Raw genomic sequence first — 19,140 nt, 5'->3', positions numbered from 1 at the left:
TATCATCATCAGTAAATGGGTTGTCCAGTGACTTAGAGAGGGACATGTCACCAGGTCAAAATTGGCCAATTTTTCTCTTATAATATTCCCACTTTTCCCAAAAATTGTTTTAAATCCACCATACAGGTCCACTATGCAAGTCTTTATGGCATTTACGTACAAGATTGTCTGGAGACGTGCTTTGCATTATTACCCTGTACGCAATGCCCCCTTGGTATAAGCATTTAAAAATTTACATCTCTTGAGAACTATGTGACGGATATAAGTCACAAAAATAAACAAAACAAAAATGGAATAATCGGGTGAGCAGTGGGAAAAAATAAGAGAAAAAAAAGTTCACTTTTGCCTGCTGCTGACAGGTCTTCATTAATGTAAAAAATGCCCAGAATGCTGTAAGGGGAGTATATCATGATGTGCGGACTACGCTGTCAGAAATGATGAGATCTGGAGAGTATGAGCAAACTTTTTAATTCACATCAACATGTTTCAGCACCTTTTAGAAATGTGTTTTTTTTTTCCTTGACATTTGGTTTTTGGTCAGGAGCTGAAACGCGTTGGTGTGAATAATAAACCTTGCTTTTACTCTCTGGATCTCATTATTTCCGTTAGCGCAGCCCACAACTTGTGATAGCAGTTTATCAAAGTGGAGACTATCTGGACAATACTCTCCTCCTGCCACGGGCGACAGCTACGACCAGGGCTGGACTGGCCGTCTGGCAATTCTGGTAAATGCCAGAAGGTCTGGTCATGGGCTGCCTTGTCTGCTACGTTGATAAGAGAATGGGTGTTCTCAAGATACCCATACTATTAAGAATTGTGATGGAGCACAAAGTTGCTGACTCCGTCACTTACCCCAGCAGGCCACGGGTATCATTAGAAATATTGGTCTTGTAGAAAATCTTGCTTTCCTCCATCCAGGGTAATATTAGTAATATATTCCATCTGGTTCTTGGGGTCGGGGACAACATGGGCCTGTGTGATTTCAAATGCCAGGACTGAATTTCAGTCCCAGTCCGTACCTGGCTACGACACATCAGGCTTCTACAGGTGTTGTGTCCTTACACAACCCTAGCACGTGAGCGTTACCATCATTCTCACCCCCATTCTATTCCTTTTCTGCAATTCTCTCTCTCATCCAGATCTTCTCAGAATGATGTAAGGTAATAAGAGAAGTAATATTCCTCCCTCAATGATTGTCCACCTGCTATAGGAGCGTTGTCTGGTAGTGACTATTTAATAAGGTGCAGTTATAATCAGTCTCACAAACATTCTCATAGTTCTACATTCCAGTCCTTCTCAACCACTCTTCTTTGGCAATGATCATCTTTCAGCTCCAGCTACGAAGCTCTCACCACTCTACATTGCTTCAGACACCAATAAATCCTTCCTTCTTCCTTCTTTCCAAGTTTGTGATGCCAAGAAAATGCACACTTGCCTCCAATGTCTTCTTCGGAAGCCTCCTCAGTTCAAAAAGTCAATTTTTGCCTTTGTGCTTCTAGCAGTTCTCCATTTACAAGCTACTTCCTTATAAATGTAGACCATGTGAAGACTATACTAGATACAGGAAAAACAGTGATACACTGAATATATTGTAGAGCTGAGGGAATCCATTCACAGGACCCTGGTCCAGCAGTTGCATAAGCAGTGTTGCCAGCCATCCAGAAAATCCAGGACAATCTGATCTTCAAATTTTTTTTTTAAGGTTTCCATGTTTTGGTTTTTTTTAAGCTAAAGAAACTTATACAAATTATTTTGATTGTAATTCTCATCATTTCACAGATCACGGTGAATGCAGCTGATATCTTCATATCAGAATTATGTTCTCTAGATATGTAGAATTGAAATGTAGAGATCATTGATAATCCTAATGAATTATTGTGGTTTTATAAAGTGTCCATAAAATATATTGTTTGTCTGTGATTTTTTTGAAAAGCTGGCCAGAAAAAATGAAAAGTCAAGTTGGCAAAGCCAGATGGAAGCCCTGTAAAGGGCCACCAACTTGATGGCTCTGATTGCCATTGATGTACACATGAAGTTGTGCTAATAATATGAAGAGGCGCTATGGAGTCCATCATGTAGGAGGCGATCCAAAAGGCTCCCGTCCAGTGAGCATGAACCACTGATATAGCCACTGGACTAGGATCCTGCAAGTTGATTCTCTTATCTGTAATGGATTCCGATAACTTTTCCAAACACTCTGATGTTACACTGAAGAATATCATATATATATATTAGATATTGTTATTTATGCACTAATCTTCACTGTGTATCTTGTGAGTATAACATTAATCGCATCAAAACGACATGTAATTGGGATTATTGCCATGTATCGCTTCTCGTTTTTTCCATGTTGAGTAAATTATTCACGATCTACGTTTATCAGGAGTGAATTTATGGATGAAACCACTGCTTGGAAAGGGGTGGAGGTTTTTGGTTGAGATACATAGTACACAAGGAAAGGAGTGAGCTCCAACATCAGTGCCGAGATCAGTGGTCACCAACTGATATGTCTGCTAGCAGGTTTTACATTTTTTATTGTTGGACAACCTCTGTATTGGCCTTTGTGCTCTGTTTGCAGGCCACAGAGCAGGTGTAGCACTCCCAGCAATCCTACATGCTATGGATAGGCAATAAATGTTTTTGTCGGAAACTCCTTTAAGGCCAGTCTCACATGTCCAGATATTTCCGGTACTGGAAGAAACGGTCCCGCAGCTATCCGTGTCCGTGTGTGCACGTAGGCCATCCATGTGCTATCCGTGTGTCCGTATCCGTGTATTGAAACAATCTGTTTCAATTTTAACCCTATGACTTTAAAAAAAGCACACAGACAGCACACGGATGGCATCCGTGTGCGGTACGTCTTTACACGCACCCATTGACTTTCATGGGTCCGTGTGATCGGTGCGCTCCCACAAACACTGACATGTCTCCGTGTTTTGCAAACAGACACACGGTCCGTGAAGACATGCTGACATCTGCAGAGACACATTTATTTTAATGTATCTGTGTGTCAGTGTCTCCGGTACGTGAGAAAACTGTCATCACACGTACAGGAGCCACTGATGTATGAAACCGGCCTAAGGTTGTGTTTGCACGTTGCGGCCATGTTGCTTTTTTTTTTTTTTTGCTGCAGTTGCAATAAAACTGCATCGCTGTTACCAAGATTTTTTAAAAACATAGCAAATGAAACGTCTCTGCAACGTGTGAATATTGAGTATTGTAGCATATATATATCTCAAATTGAACAATTCTCAGGAATATGTCAATTTTCTTTTTCTACTGTGAAAAAACCCAAACCACAATCTACTCAGCTGATGAACGCCCATTCAACGTTTATTGACCCATTTAAATAAGCCTTAACTTGTGTTAGTCACGATGATCCTGAAATTACTCAGCATTGCTCAAGAACATAATAAATATACATACAAGAATCCCCTAGTTATCGTAATGATCAAACCATTAAGGTCTGTTCAGGCAGGTTGAAAAAGAACTATAGAAGGAACGTTCACTCTCCTGGCCCTTCTAAATAGTCCTGCAATCACCTGATAAATAAAGTGTTTTGCTTAGAAAAACAAACCTAAGGCTATGTGCACACGTAAAATGGTCCTCTGCGGATTTTTCCACAGTGGATTTGATAAATCTGCAGGGCAAAAACGCTGCGTTTTTGCTGCAGATTTATCGCGGATTTTCCGCTGTTTTTGTGCGGATTCCACTGCCATTTTCTATTGGAGCAGGTGTAAAACCGTTGCGGAATCCGCAGAAAGAAGTGACATGCTGCGGAATGTAAACCGCTGCGTTTCCGCGCGTTTTTTTCCGCAGCATGGGCACAGCGTTTTCTGTTTCCCGTAGTTTTACATTGTACTGTAAACTCATGGGAAACTGCTGCGGACCCGCAGCAAAATCCGCATCGTGTGCACATAGCCTAAGGGTATGTGCACACTTTGCAGATTTCCTGCGGATCCGCAGTGTTTTTTCCCGCACAGAAACTCTGCAGATATGTAAGTGATTTAAAGTACAATGTAAATCAATGGCAAAAAAAAAAAAAATGCTGTGCTAATGGTGCGGAAAAATCTGCACGGAAAACGCATCAGATTCAAAAAAGGACCATGTCAATTCTTTTTGCAGATCTGCTGTGTTTCTGCACCCATTCCATAATAGAAATCCGCAGGGGTAAAAAAAAGTAAGAAATCCGCACAAAATCGGAGCAGATTTTGACCTGCGTTTTCTGCCAAGAAATGCAGAATCTGCACACAAAATTCCACAGTCAAATCCGCAACGTGTGCATATAGCCTAAAAATCATTCTCTGCAGCACATTGCCCTGTGTAAACACATTTAAAGAACTTATTGTTCTGTGCGCACAGAATGATCGTCCTGTGATCATGGAAGTGTGGCCGACGTGTGTAAACCGGTCATTAGATAACGGATAGGTGGTCATTTAAAGAAGCAAGCCAAAGAATATTTTTTTCATCAAATCTGTGTATACATGTATAACATGGCATGCTAACACCTTTAACGCAGATCACAAGTCACACTATACATTACAGTTCACATTGCTTCATATAACAGTTTACAATAATAAACTTGTGGGAAACATGGGCAGCATGTCCATCTCCTTACATAAGTATGGTGTGTAATGTGTGTTAATATACTCACCTACCTCAATCTTCTCCAGGATCCATCACTGTTCTGCTCCTCTTCTCAGTGACATCACCGCTCTTCAGACTCTTTGGGTCATACTGCCCTCTATGTGACCTGGAAGTTTATTTTACAGTGTAAGCTTATGGAGGTACAGAACGAGGATCCATAGACTTACATTGTAAAAAACACTTCTGGCTCACATATAGATTATAACATGACCCAGACAGTCTGAAGAGTTGTGACATCACTGAGAAGAAGACCTGAACAGCACTGGATCTTGCAGAAAGCAGCGGTAGGTGAGTATATTATTACACTCACTCTACATTTCATGCACATATATACAGATTTAATGAAAAAAAATATTAATGGGAGTGTTTATTTGATGGCCGCAGTCGGCCCTTCTAAATGGATCCTTAAGATACATTTATACTGCAAAGAACGCCAGAATTACGTTTTTTTTGGACACCACAACATTGCATTAAAATGCAATAAAAGGCGATCACTAAGATTGTTTCTGCACCAAAATGGTATCATTAAAAATGTCAGCTCGGCGCACAAAAAAATAAATCCTCACTCAAACCCAGGTCATGAAAAACGCAGACACTATGGGTATGGCGGTATGGCGGTTTTTTTTTTTTTTTTGTTTTTTTGTTTTTTTTTTACAAACTTTGGATTTTTTTTTCACCACTTAAATAAAAATAGAACCTAGTCATGTTTGGTGTCTATGAACTCGTAATGAACTGGAAAATCATAATAGCAGCTCAGTTTTAGCATTTAGTGAAGCTAGTAAAAAAGCCAAACAAAAAACAAGTGGGGGATTCCACTTTTTTTGCAATTTCACTGCACTTTGAATTTGTTTCCTGTTTTCCAGTAGACAATATGTTAAAACCAATGGTGTCGTTCAAAAGTATAACTTGTCCCACAAAAAACAAGCTCTCACATGGCCATTTTGAGCAAAAAATAAAAAAAGGTATGGCTCTGAGAAGAAAGGGAGCAAAAAATGAAAATGCAGAAACAAAAATACCTCTGGTCATTAAGGGGTTAAGCTTGTGAAACCATGCAGTCATTGGAATAAAAGCCACAAAAAATGAAGCTCCATAATATGAACCAAAAATACACATTATGGAAAATTTCCATGAGGAAACTGACCTGTAGTGAAGGTTTTAAAACCGGCACCACGTTAATTCTTTGCGTGTAATTCTGTGGTTTTAGCTCTTTGCAATAAATAATATAAAATTAGGTCAGAAAAATCTCCGCCAAGTAATCAACATGTAAACTTACCCTTAACTGTTATCTGCCTGATGCAAATAAGCAAGGAAAATCTCAGGTTATGTTCCCGCATGACGTAAGTGTGGAGTTTTTTCTGCTGCGTTTTTTGTTTGCAGAAAATCTGCTGTATTTAACAGTTTAAGGAAAGGGGATGTGATTTCATGAAAACTCGTGCCCTCATTTAAAGAAACCGCTAAACAGTGCGATTTTTGGGGGGTGAATTTTTACTTATAGACTTCTACTGGAAGCCTGAAAAGAAAAAAAAAAAACCTAAATGCTAATCAGTTTCAATTTTATATCCTGACTCATTTCTGCCCTAAAAAAAAAAATGCATAAAAAATACCGGATTACTCACCGGTAATGCTCTTTTATAGAGCCCACGACAGCACCCACTGAGAGAGGGGATCCGCCCCTGGGAACAGGAAACCTACAGAGAGATAAAAGGGGCGGCCCCCCCTCGCTCCTCAGTTGTTTTACAGAGAATAAGGAGGAACCGCCGCCAGGTTTTTTAGTTTAGTTATATATACATATTTACAACTTCATATCATATTACTCTAATATATACATCTCCCTACAAGACACCACGTGCAAGTAAATAAAGAAAAGGGAGGGAATCGAATGGGTGCTGTCGTGGGCTCTATAAAAGAGCATTACCGGTGAGTAATCCGGTATTTTCTATTCGCCACGACAGCACCCACTGAGAGATTTACAGAGATTATAGATTGGGTGGGTTAACTGAGCCGAGAACCGACACCCCAAAGGTTAGATCAGAAGCAGCAGATAGGTCTAGTCTATAGTGCTTATAGAAGGTATTAGGCGAAGACCAAGTTGCAGCCTTACATATAAGGTGTATTGGCACGTTCGCTCTTTCTGCCCAGGAAGTTGATAAGGCTCTAGTGGAGTGTGCTCCGATATGCAGAGGAGGATCTCTTCCCTTAGATCTGTACGCCAAGATTATAGCATCCCGGATCCAGCGCGACAGTGTGCTCTTTGTGACTCTGGATCCCTTGTTTTTCCCCTGGAAAGACACAAAGAGAGCCCTACTCTCCCTCCAGTCCCTAGTTCTTTCTATATAAGTTAGAATAGCTCTTTTAACGTCTAGGGTATGAAGCCTAGCTTCTTCTGGAGTCGAGTGGTTCTCATAAAAGGTAGGTAACAAGATCTCCTGAGACCTATGAAAATTAGTGGCTACCTTAGGGAGATAACATGGATCTGTTTTTAAAACTATTCTGTCAGAAGTCACTGATAGGAATGGAGGATCTACTGATAAGGCATGGAGATCACTCACCCTTCTGGCAGATACTAATGCCACTAGTAATATCGTCTTTAATGAGACATGCTTCAAAGAGGCAGTTTGAAGAGGCTCAAAAGGGCTTTGTGTCAATGCATCCAGGACTAACGTCAGATCCCACTGAGGAATCTGTGGTACCTTAATAGGTTTTGATCTCTCGCAAGCGGAAATAAACCTAGATATCCATCTATTGCCTGCAACATCAGAATTAAACAGAGCTCCTAGAGCCGAAATTTGAACTTTTAACGTGCTAACCGAGAGTCCCAAGTCCAGACCCTTCTGTAGAAATTCTAATATTGAGAATATAGGAACCTCCGAAGAGAGTTGTGCAGTATGGAATTCAAGAAATTTCTTCCAAATTCTAACATAAATTCTGGTAGTGGAAGGCTTTCTACTCCTCATGAGGGTATTTATTAACCCTCTAGAAAATCCTCTAAGCTCTAGTAACTGCCTCTCAAATTCCAGACAGTCAAGTTCATTCCTCTTACTTGAGGATGTAGGAATGGCCCCTGAGATAGAAGGTCTTTGGTCTGAGGCAGAATCCAGGGGTCTGAAATTGACATCGCTCTGAGCCACGAAAACCATGGCCTCTTGGGCCAGAATGGGGCTATCAGCAGAACTCTTGCCCCTTCTTCCCTTATCTTTCTTATGACTACAGGCAGTAGATTCCATGGGGGGAATGCGTAGGCTAGGTCGAATGCCCATGTTATCTGGAGGGCATCGAATATGTCCGGATTGTCCTCTCTGCATAGAGAGGCGAACATCTTCACCTGACGGTTCGCTCGTGTGGAGAACAAGTCTATCTGGGGTACCCCCCATTTGGCTGTTATTAACTTGAAAACTTCCCTGTTGAGCATCCATTCCCCCTGATGCAGAGTGTGGCGGCTGAGGAAGTCTGCACGAACGTTGTCTATGCCTCTGATATGTACTGCTAACAAGGATAGTAGGTGACCTTCGGCTAGCTCCATGATGTCTGAAGCAATTCTCATAAGATTTTCTGACCGTGTACCTCCTTGATGGTTCAGATAGGCCACTGCGGTAGTGTTGTCGGAGAAGACCCTTGTGTGAGAGCCTCTCAGCTGAGGGAGAAAGTGGAGCAGGGAATAAAATATAGCTTTCAACTCTTTTACATTAGAGGAATTCTCAAGCTCTGCACAAGACCAGAGACCCTGGACTACCTGATCCTGAAAGTGTGCCCCCCAGCCATCCGGACTAGCATCCGTGGTAACATTAGCGGGTGAAGTGATAACCCACAAAACTCCCCTAGATAGATTGCCCCAATCTAACCACCATGCAAGGGAGTGTATTACGCCTGACGTTAGAACGACTGTGTTATCCAACTTTCCTTCCTTCCTAATGTCCTCTTGTAATATAAATTTTTGTAGCTGTCTAGTGTGGAATTGCGCCCATTGGACTGCAGGAAAACAAGAAGTCAGGGACCCTAATAAAGACATGGCATTTCTTAATGACATACTACGCTTACTGATGGCTAAACTCACTTTATGTATTATGGTGGTCTTTTTCTCATCAGGAAGTCTACATATCTGGTCAACTGAGTCCAATAAGAGTCCCAGAAATTTCTGACATGTCACTGGCTGGAGCCTGGATTTTTCCCAGTTTATAATCCAGCCAAGTTTTTGCAAAGAAAATACTACTTCCCCCAACCTTTTCTCACACTGAAGGGAATCTTTACCTACAATCAACAGGTCATCTAAATACGGAATTACTAGTGTGTCCCTTACTCGTAGAAAGGACATTCTTTCCGACAATAATTTGGTAAAAACCCTCGGAGCCATGGATAAACCAAATGGCATAGCCCGGTATTGTAGATGACAGACCTGCCCATCTATAACCACTGCTACCCGAAGAAATTGCTGGTGTAATTGGTGTATGGGGAGATGGTAGTAAGCATCCTTAAGATCCAATACTACCATGTAACAATTTGGAAACAAATTTTTAATAGCTGAACGAATAGATTCCATTTTAAATGTTCTGGGCTTTATAAAGGAATTTAACTTTCTCAAATTGATTATGGTTCTGAAAGAGCCGTCGGGCTTAGAAATTAGAAACAGGGGGGAGTAGAAGCCCTTCCCTATCTGGGATGGCGGCACCTTTATTAATACCCGTTTGGTTATGAGGGATTTAATTTCCATTTCAAGGGCCTCCTGCTGAGGCCTGGATTTTAAGGATGTGAGAAGGAAGGAATCCGGAGGTGTTTGAATGAAGTCTAAAACGAGGCCTGAAGATACTAAATTGATGGCCCATGGATTGACAGTTATCTCCTTCCATTGCTCCACAAACTCTAGAAGTCTAGCTCCCACCGGCAAAACAGGGTTAACGGAATTTATCCGCTGGCTTAAAGGGACGTTTATTGAACAAATTCCCTTTTTGTTTAAATTCTTTATTATTATTCCACCGGTCTTTAAAGCCTCCCTTCTTGCCGAATGGTGGCTTCCTGAACGCCCTTCTGTAAGAAGGAATAAAGGGATTAGGGAACCCCTTTTTCCTTTCACCCGCCTTAGTGAGTATTTCATCTAACACCGACCCGAAGAGGTACTCACCCTGACAGGGTATGGCACACAACTTGGATCTAGACTGGGCATCTCCTTTCCAGTTCTTTAACCATAAGGCCCGACGAGCCGTATTAGTAAGACTAGCCGTTCTGGCCGCCAGACGGAGCGAGTCTATAGAGGCATCAGATATAAACGCCGCAGCTCCCTTAATCAAAGGAATAGCAGAGCGCAATTTCTCCCTGGATACCCCAGTTTTGATGTTCTGGTCCAGCTGGTCGAGCCAAACTAGCATAGACCTGCTAGTAGATGTGGCTGCAATTGCAGGTTTGAAGGCAGTTACACAGGCCTCTCATGACTTCTTAAGTAGTGTGTCAGACTTCCTGTCCATAGGATCTGATAAGGAACCTGCATCTTCCACTGGTAGGGAGGAACGGCGGGAGGTGGATGCCACAGCCGCGTCCACTTTAGGAACTTTGGACCAAGTGGTCAAGTCCTCATCATCAAAGGGGTACCGCCTTTTACACGAGACTGGCACAAACCCCTTTTGCCCTTTGCTCCATTCCCGTTTAACCAGGTCCTTGATGGCCTGATTTACCGGAAAAACATGGCCTTTTTTCTGTGAAAGACCAGCAAACATAACGTCCTGAGGTGTCTGAGGTTCTTTGGACTCTGACACCCCCATAGTACCTCTCACTGATTTAATCAGATTGTTTACACTGTCTGTAGGGAAGCAGACGTAATCCTCGTCATCCGAGGAGCCCGATTTCTGAGAAACGTCTGAGCTGACCTCCCCACTTTCTGCTGACGTGTCTGCTGCAGGTGAAGGCGCTTTCCTGGTTCTTTTCTCAACATTCACTGCCGGACTACCTCCCAAGGACTGAAGTTCTTCCCTTATCATGAGACGAATCTCCTTCATCCTGACCGAACTCTCCTGCTGCAAGGTGTAATCTATGCAACTCTGACATAATTTCTTAATATAGGAGTCCGGCAGGGGCTCATTACACATCGCACACTGCTTGTGCCTAGATTTCTCCGTCCGCTTACCCTATAAGATAGAAGTAGGAGAAACTACCATTAGCCCCCATAAAGCCAGCTACGCATTCACCCAGGAGTAAGGTTAAATACCGTCTGCCGGGTTGTACGATCAGCTTTCGGTGCAGAGCGGCCTGACTTTTTCGCCGATTTCTCAGTGGAGTCACTCATCTTTGAGTGTCCACTGCCTTTCTTTTTGGCATCACCACTAGGCAGGATTAAATCCTCCAGTGGGCGCTCGATATCCTCCTGGGACAACATGTTGCGCAACCAGGAGAGCTCTAAACTGCCTTATATAGCACTGCCTGTGCCTCACAGCTGAGAAAACACTCCCCTTTTTTTTTTTTTTGTACCTGATCAATAGAGGAGATTAGCGATTAGCCCAGGTGTGTGGCCCGCAGTCTCCTTCTCCAGCCGCAGATGCTTTGCAGTGATTACCGGCAACCGCAATGGCGCCTATAGTCGAGCCCAGGCTGACCTCGCGATCCCGGAAGTTCAACCAAGCACTTCCGGGACGCCGATGCTACTGCGCATGCGCCGGCGTCTCTGCTACACGCTGGAAGACGCCATGGTAAGCGCCGCACCTGCAGCTATGTTAGCAATTCAATACCTCTACTCCGGAGGGACCAGGAGGGGAAAAAAACACCGGGGAGACGCCAGCACCACAGCGGCTCCACATACCCCAGGAGTATACACCATTTACCTGACCCAGGTCCGGGCCGGACGAGGTAGGTGCCGCTCCGCATTATCGGTGGCCTCATACAACGGTGTCCCAGCAGGGAGACTGTTGATAGCATCAGCAGATGAGGGGTCCACAGGATCATTCCCCCCGTCTCTGTCTACCCGCTCTGGAGCCCCTGCCGCTCAGCAGAGTCGTACAGGCGGCAGTCCAGGCGGGTTTTCCTCTTCATAGCTACTCCATAGAGTCTTCTCTGTGGGTTCCCGTCTAGGAACAGGAAACCAACTGAGGAGCGAGGGGGGGCCGCCCCTTTTATCTCTCTGTAGGTTTCCTGTTCCCAGGGGCGGATCCCCTCTCTCAGTGGGTGCTGTCGTGGCGAATAGAAAATCCCTGTACCAAAAAGGCACAAAAAAGGGAAAACGCATCAAAAAGATGCTACAAAAACACAATTTGCTATTATATTTTAATACAGATATCTTCAGAAAAAAACTGAAGTAATTTTGCACATTTGTACATGGTCTTAGGCCAGTCCCACACGTCCAGATAATTCAGGTACCGGAAAAATCGGTACCGGAGTTATCCGTGTCCGTGTGCTCACGTGGCACATCAGTGTGGTACACGTGCGGCAGCCGTGTGCCGACTGGGTACCACACGGACCGTGCAGGAGACAGCGCTAGAGATAAGCGCTGTCCCCTGCATCTGGTGCTGAAGCCGGAATTCATTCCTTCTTCCCAGCAGCGTTCGCTGGAGAGAAGGAATGAAAAATCATTGTTTTTTTATTTTTTTTGTGTTTAAAATAAAGATCCTTGTCACCACCCCCTGTGCGCCAGCCTGCTGGAAATAAAATACTCACCCAGCTCCCTCGATGCTTCCTCTCAGTGCCGCAGCATCTTCCTGTATGAGTGGTCACATGGTACCGCTCATTACAGTGATGAATATGAGGCTACACCCCTATGGGAGCAGGAGCCGCATATTCATCACTGTAATGAGCGGCACCACATGACAAGGATCTTTATTTTAAACACACAAAAAATGAAAAAACAATGATTTTTCATTCCTTCTCTCCAGCGAATGCTGCTGGAAAGAAGAAATGAATGGCGGCTTCAGCACCACAAGCTGGGGGGACAGCGCTTACTGTAGCGCTGTCTCCTGCACGGCACACGGACTGCACATGGATAGCATCCATGTGCGGTACGTGTTTTACATGGACCCATTGACTTTAATGGGTCCGCGTGATACGTGCGCTCCCACGAACACTGACATGTCTCCGTGTTTTTCAAACGGACACACGGTCCGTGAAAACACGCTGACATGTGCAGAGACACATTGATTTTAATGTGTCTACGTGAGTCAGTGTCTCCGGTACGTGAAAAAACTGTCACCACACGTACCGGAGCCACTGACGTGTGAAACCGGCCTTAAAGATATTTTCCCACCATATTAAGCCAGGCATTAAGTCCCAGGCAGACCCCCTAAGCTAAAACCATCATATTTTCCTAGACTCCATACACACTAGTGCTGAGATTCATTCTGAATAGCACTGACTGAAGGTTCAATTCAGGAAAACCCGATATTATCATGCTCAAATCTAATTAAAAAAAAAAAGTTAATTCATCCTATTTTTAATGTGTGGATAAAATGCACGAGTGACTGAATGGGGTTTTGCAAACAAAGAAATCAAGGTAAAACCACACGTGGTTTTTTGGCATGTGGTAAATGTATCTGTCATAGCCGTCATTGCTACAGAAGCCATTAATGTAGCATGTCTGTGCTTTACCTGAAACATAATTTTGATATTGCATTATTTGTTTTGATTTGATTTTTTGCATTTTTTTGTGTGATTTTGTGGAAAGTGTTTCTTTCTTTTTTTTTTTGCTGCCGAAATTGAACAATGGATGTAAATCTATCAGACAAATCAATCTATTGAAGCATTTTTTTGTGGTGGTAGGGCGTTTTCACACATGGCAAATTTAGTTGCAGGAAGTTCTGTATTATAAGTCACTTTCATCTCTCTAATCATGATGGATAAATCCGCTAATTATAACATAACAGTGTGTAAACTGACCGGAATAGTTAAATAAAATTGCATTTGTCAGATACGTTCATGCTATGTCTTTGACCTTTGAGGAGGTGTTCACACGGTTTATTTTTGTTGAGTTTTCGGGCAGAAACTCTCCAATCAAAACACGTGGTTTTTGGAGAGTTGGTGTCTGGTGCTAAACGCTAAACACGGACTTCTCCCAGAAGTCTGTTGCAATATTCATAGTTCCAAGGGAAGTCTTCCCGGAGAGACAGAGAGACAATCCAGCTCAAAAGCTGGTTGAAGTTCTGGTTGAAGTTTGGGTACAGTTCTGGTCATAAAGTTTGGGTTGTGTTCCAGAACCCAAACTTCCACGGGTCCACTCATCCTTAGTCCAGTGTCTTGGACCCGTTTTTGGTCCTGGCTTCAGGTTTTACAATCTTGTTAGTCACATTTTTCAATAACATTTAATTAACATCTCCTACCTATTAAACATCTGTGTGCTCTCTGCTCTTTTTTTCAGGGGGGCGCTAACTTACATTGGTGAGTTTGATCCAAAACATCCAAAACCTTCTACCTGCCATCATCCGCAGCGATTCTTATGATTTTGTATGTCTTATGTTGTAACAATGTAATTGGCAAAACACGACACTTCTGGAATTCTGGTGATGCACGAGTAGGATAACCAAATTCGTCAAGAGCCGACACTGCAGACTTTCACACAGCGCGCTTCCACACAGATCTCCTCTATCCAGATGACTGATGAAGGTCAGGTATTGACCGAAACATCTCTTCATTTTCTGGAATTTCTTCATTCAATAAATAAGTTCTTATGTTATAACAATGACGTTGCAATAGGCCAACTAATCAACTGAGGAGCCACGATGACGGCAGGTAGGAGGACATTCGAGTGGCTCCAGTCTGGCTGCTGGACTGGCCTCTCATGAATCGATTCATATATTGATGGCACATGTACCAAAAAAACTCATGTGTGAACCCAGCCTAAATCAGTGTTGACTTCGTAACACAATTTCTGTTGCCAACTTTCATTGTGACTTGACCCCATTTCAATGCCCAGGAGTGATGGCCACTGGAAATCCGTAACAAAATAACAATACAAGACAGGATCTAACTATGTCAACTAGACATTATTTTTTTTTATAAGGCAGATGATATAAGGTTGCCAGACATTTTACAAGACAAAGTGTTTCTTCACCACTCGAGCTTCAGCCTGTGATCTCATTGTCAACTTTTTGGATATGTTCTCACCGGCTTAGGGATTATAGCAGCCATAATTGCAGCACTATTCCATCTCCTATGCATACAGGAGGTATCTCTATCTAATACCATACTATACATGCTGGAAGGAGGATCTTATCAATTACTCTAATCCCAAGGCCTCATCTAGATGACAATTTTTTTTTTGTTTTTTTTTTAACACACACGAGAAAAATGGACTGAATTTCAATAGTGATTTTCTTAAGTGTCGACAGATTTTGGTCTGAGTGTTATCAGTTTTTCTCTTATGAGAAAAAAAGAAATTAAAAGTTTTTCTATTCTTTTCCTGAAAGTTCATGAAAGTCTGAGTGCACTCCGAGTGCTGGCCAATATTTATAATGATCCATAGACTTGCATTGCCAAATTTGATCAAACAGTCGAACTTGTCACTGTGATTTTGCGGCAACAACTTGGTCAGCGGAAAATCACGGACATGGGAGCGACTATTCAGTATCATGGGTACGAGAGCTGTCCATGAAAAGCACAGATTGCACTCACACACTAAAAACGGACGTCTGATCGAGCCCCCAGGCTATGTTCACATGTTGCTTTTTTATAATGCAAATTTTAAGCTGCCTTTTACAATACCTGCAAAGTCTATGAGATTTCAGAAATCACATTGGTTTTATTTTCCTGACTGCTTTGGAAAACTCCTTGCTGCATTTTTCAAACTGCAACATGTCACTTCTTTCAGCGTTTTCTCTGCGTATTTCCAGTATTTTTTCACCCATAGAAAACAAGGGGCAAGTACAAAAATACAGCAAAAAAACGCAGGTATCAGTTTTTGCTGCAAAAACCTAAGGAAGTTAAATCAGGCTTTTTTGGGGGCCACTAAACTTTATCAACATGCACAAGAGACCAAAAAAAATGCAGCAAAACCTGCATTTTGTAAGCAGCTTCTTTACTGCCAAGAGAGCAGATTTTGCCTGCGGGACAAAAAAATGCAGCGTGTGAACAGAACATAGCCTAAGGCATTGTTAGGATGTCCATTTTTCACATAAATGTTCTAACCCTCTTTTTACAGGGTAGATTGTACCCAGTATAGACTATGATGCTGTTCACACTTCTGTGTTTTTTTAGCACACAGTGCGACCACAAAAAAACCCAAAACATCCCAGATACATATCCGTTTTTTATCCAAGTCACAGAACAAAATCATCCACACAAGTCTATGGGTCTGTGTTAAAATCACCGACAGCACGCGCAATCCATATGGTGTCCGTTTTTTCTGAATAAGGATTTGAGATACATGTAATGTGGGAAGTTATGATTTTTTTTTTTTTTCAAATGCAATAGATTTGTCATCCTGACGTGAAGACTCGGCATGAAAACTACAATATTGCAAAGTTTTTAATACATAATAAATTCTTAAAAACTGGAAAAAAAAAAAAACGCACACCAAAACTATTTTTAGAAAATACAGTTACAGATCAGCATGGCCTCTCCAACACACCTGACATTTCCGAGAGTTTTTCATTATAAGACATTGTACATATCACTTCCTGAATATAAATTGCTTATAGGGGAAAAAGAAGCCGTGTCCACTATATTCTATCTGTTGTATCAATGCCATGCAGATTTGCTAGAGGACAAGTTATGGTGCCAAAGTAAGGAATGAATAGATATATGTAGAGGTAAAAGTGTCCATCTTTCCTAAATCTATGGGCATTTGTGTCAACTCTAGGAAGTGAAAAAAAGACACAAAAACTGCTCAAAAATACGCAAAAATCCAGGCAGTAGATGCAGCCTCAGAAATGATCTATTTGATCTTATTGATCTAACCAGCGACTGATCTAATAGTAAAATCCAAATCTGCTCACCTGATCTTTTCCCCGGTGATCTTATTTAGTTTTTCCATCCCCCCGGCGAGCTGTCAGCACCATGTGTCTCTGTCGGTGTTAAAATCCTACAGCGGACTGCGAGCTCCTGCGCCCTGAAGGATTTCCCATACACGATGTTTGCTCTCCCCTCTCGTGGATTTAATTCACATTTCATAGGAGAAGTAAAACTTGCTCGTTCACATAGTCAAGGCTCAAGTTTCTATTCTGTCACATGACTTTTCTTTTTTTTTTTGCTTCCCCCTGCCCATTCAGCTCATGAATAATCCTAGGCTAACATTACAGCTTTTACCTGCTTTGTGGGTGTGAACCTGTCGCTATGGCTTCTTTTCATTCTGACATTATTACTGACTAGTTTCCTCATACGGTTCCCATGTTTGTGACCGCCCTATATATAATTAATTTAATACTATTATTGGGTAATGGAAAAGGAGCTAAAAAGTTAGTATTAAAAAAAGATGAATTTCTCCATCTCCTCTGCTGCCAGCGTCGGCGGGAATTCCTGTCATATCGCGATCCGATTCAGGCATCATTTTTCTTGTTTCTATCTGTGGTTTTTGCAGTCTGCACAAAATCAGAGACAAGTCTGATCGTGATCCGCTTGTTCGATAAAAATCGCCGATACAAGTCTATGGGTTTGTGAAGAAATCAAGACAGCACTCAGATGCCATCCGTGTGCTGTCCAATTTTCATGGACTATTTGATATGAGAAATTGAAAAACCATTATGAGCTTTTTTTGTCATCTGTGAAAAACTGATGAAACTTTGACTAAATTGATCTTTGATTAAAAAAATGCTGATGAAACTCAGACCTTTATTTTGTGCCCAAGAAAAATCACTGACGTCTCGATGAGCCCTAAATGAAAGGTTTTATAAAATGATTAAGATTTTACATAAGTGAGGACTTGTTCACACTGTGCAGCTTTTCACCCTTTTTTTTTATGAATTGAATAGATAAAGAAAAAATGGGTAAAAGATTAAGATGAGGGCTACATGGTGACCTGTTGTGCAACATCAAGAGTTAGTTTGTGCAAGGAAACATGTTTGTGCAACTTGTGCTGTAATGTGACTATTGTACAGCTGTGATTTGGGTGTTAAAATTGTAGACTTGTTGCTTCTTTGTTGCAGTCGTGAACAACTAACAATGAAGTGTATGGGGCAAAAAAACTTGTTCATCTTGTGATCTGCAACCAAAAATCCAATATTTTTTTGTGATAGTTCCAGCCCCACAACAAGACCATGCGGACAATCATTAGTTGTCAGTTGAGGTGTAGCCCCAGTGTTTGTGGGCATGCACTATTTTTTGGCACAAAATACTGGGATAAAGTAGGCCACGCAGGAGGTGACGTAAGAAAGAAAAATTGTCTAATTTATCACATATCATGATTTCCCCATAAGATAACAATTCTGGAGCAGCTTTTCCTAGAACTCTGCATGTGCTGTTCCTGTGTAATTCAGTGTTATTACTCGGGGGCGGGTCCCTACACAGTCTGACATCCTGACATTATCCAATCAGAGCTCACAGTGTAGACTGCAGTGACACACCCCTTTGACAATTTCTAGAAGGAATAACAGACTAATGGAAAATGTAGCATTCTAAAAAAAGATAATTTAATAATTTGGGGGAAAACAATTATCATATTTTTGGGATCTTGCTAGAAAACACGCCCCAGGTTTACACAGTAGAAAAGGGGACGAGCATAATTGAAGAAGTGGAGGAGTCAATGTAACAACTAGGTATAGGTATCTAATAGATGTATTGCTATTGTTTCTAACCAACATGTATATTATGCACATATAGCTTTACAGCTCGCACATTGTCTCCATTCTTTGCCCACAAACTTATCCACAACAAAGATGCATGCACAGTACATACACACTCATTTCTGCTGTTTATGCACATATACTTTTTCTACATTTGTGCTACACGCAACTTTGCTTGTACCAAGTGTGTCTGCTTGTCATGATTATGCTGCATACTGCTGAGACCTGTGGTACATCAGAGATTAGAAGATTGTGGCATATAGCCGAGCATATGTCCTCTTTATTCCATTAACAGGTTTCTTGTGGTCAATTGGCTGTGGTGCTTATTGGAACCACAACCTTCCATTATATAAACCTGTGTCTGTCTTCCCTCCATGCGAGCAATAGAATCCTCATTCTGTTCCTGGCTTCATTTGAGAAAAGTGTTCTGAAGAGTTACTCTAGACAACTTGAGATTTTTCCATGCAGTTTATTGTGAATACCTCTACCTTCCCTTTCTGGCATTCTTTTGTGTTGCTTTTCTGCCTCTTTGCTGTGTACCCATTTTCACTTTGTATTTTAGCCTATGGGTCTTTTGTTTGATTGTGCCTTAGTTTCTCCCTGTCTGACCAGCCTGTGTTACCCTTTTACTACTGCCCCTTTCCTCCCTGGGAGAAGGGTGGAACTTGCATACAATTTCATAGGAGCACAGAGTGGCACAGACCCGGGCATGCACACCTTCAGGGGTAACCACAGGTTAGGGATAGTCTAGGACCTCCCAACATTAAGCAACAGTATAGGGACCCTCCTCCCTGAAAATACCCTCCAGAGAAAGAGG

The 19,140-nt window shown here is 42.1% G+C and overlaps 1 protein-coding gene across 7 annotated transcripts in view; it reads right to left on the bottom strand.

Annotated features, from left to right (window-relative positions):
* BLNK (B cell linker) overlaps positions 1 to 19,140 on the bottom strand; it is a 244,067-nt gene that overhangs the window by 76,921 nt on the left and 148,006 nt on the right. Inside the window, exon 1 of one of the 7 annotated variants that reach the window (XM_077258549.1) lies at positions 16,542 to 16,821. The exons of 5 other annotated variants lie outside the window; for them this stretch is intronic. In XM_077258549.1, the coding sequence (XP_077114664.1) occupies positions 16,542 to 16,579 (38 nt within the window). In that variant the 5' untranslated portion in view covers positions 16,580 to 16,821. Of the gene's footprint in view, positions 1 to 16,541; positions 16,822 to 19,140 lie in introns of those variants that run through there. One more of the 7 variants, XM_077258551.1, reaches the window with a different exon arrangement.

The sequence above is a fragment of the Ranitomeya variabilis genome, chromosome 4, assembly GCF_051348905.1.
Source record: "Ranitomeya variabilis isolate aRanVar5 chromosome 4, aRanVar5.hap1, whole genome shotgun sequence".
Lineage (NCBI taxonomy): Eukaryota > Metazoa > Chordata > Amphibia > Anura > Dendrobatidae > Ranitomeya > Ranitomeya variabilis.
This window is presented reverse-complemented; position numbering and strand designations above follow the sequence as displayed.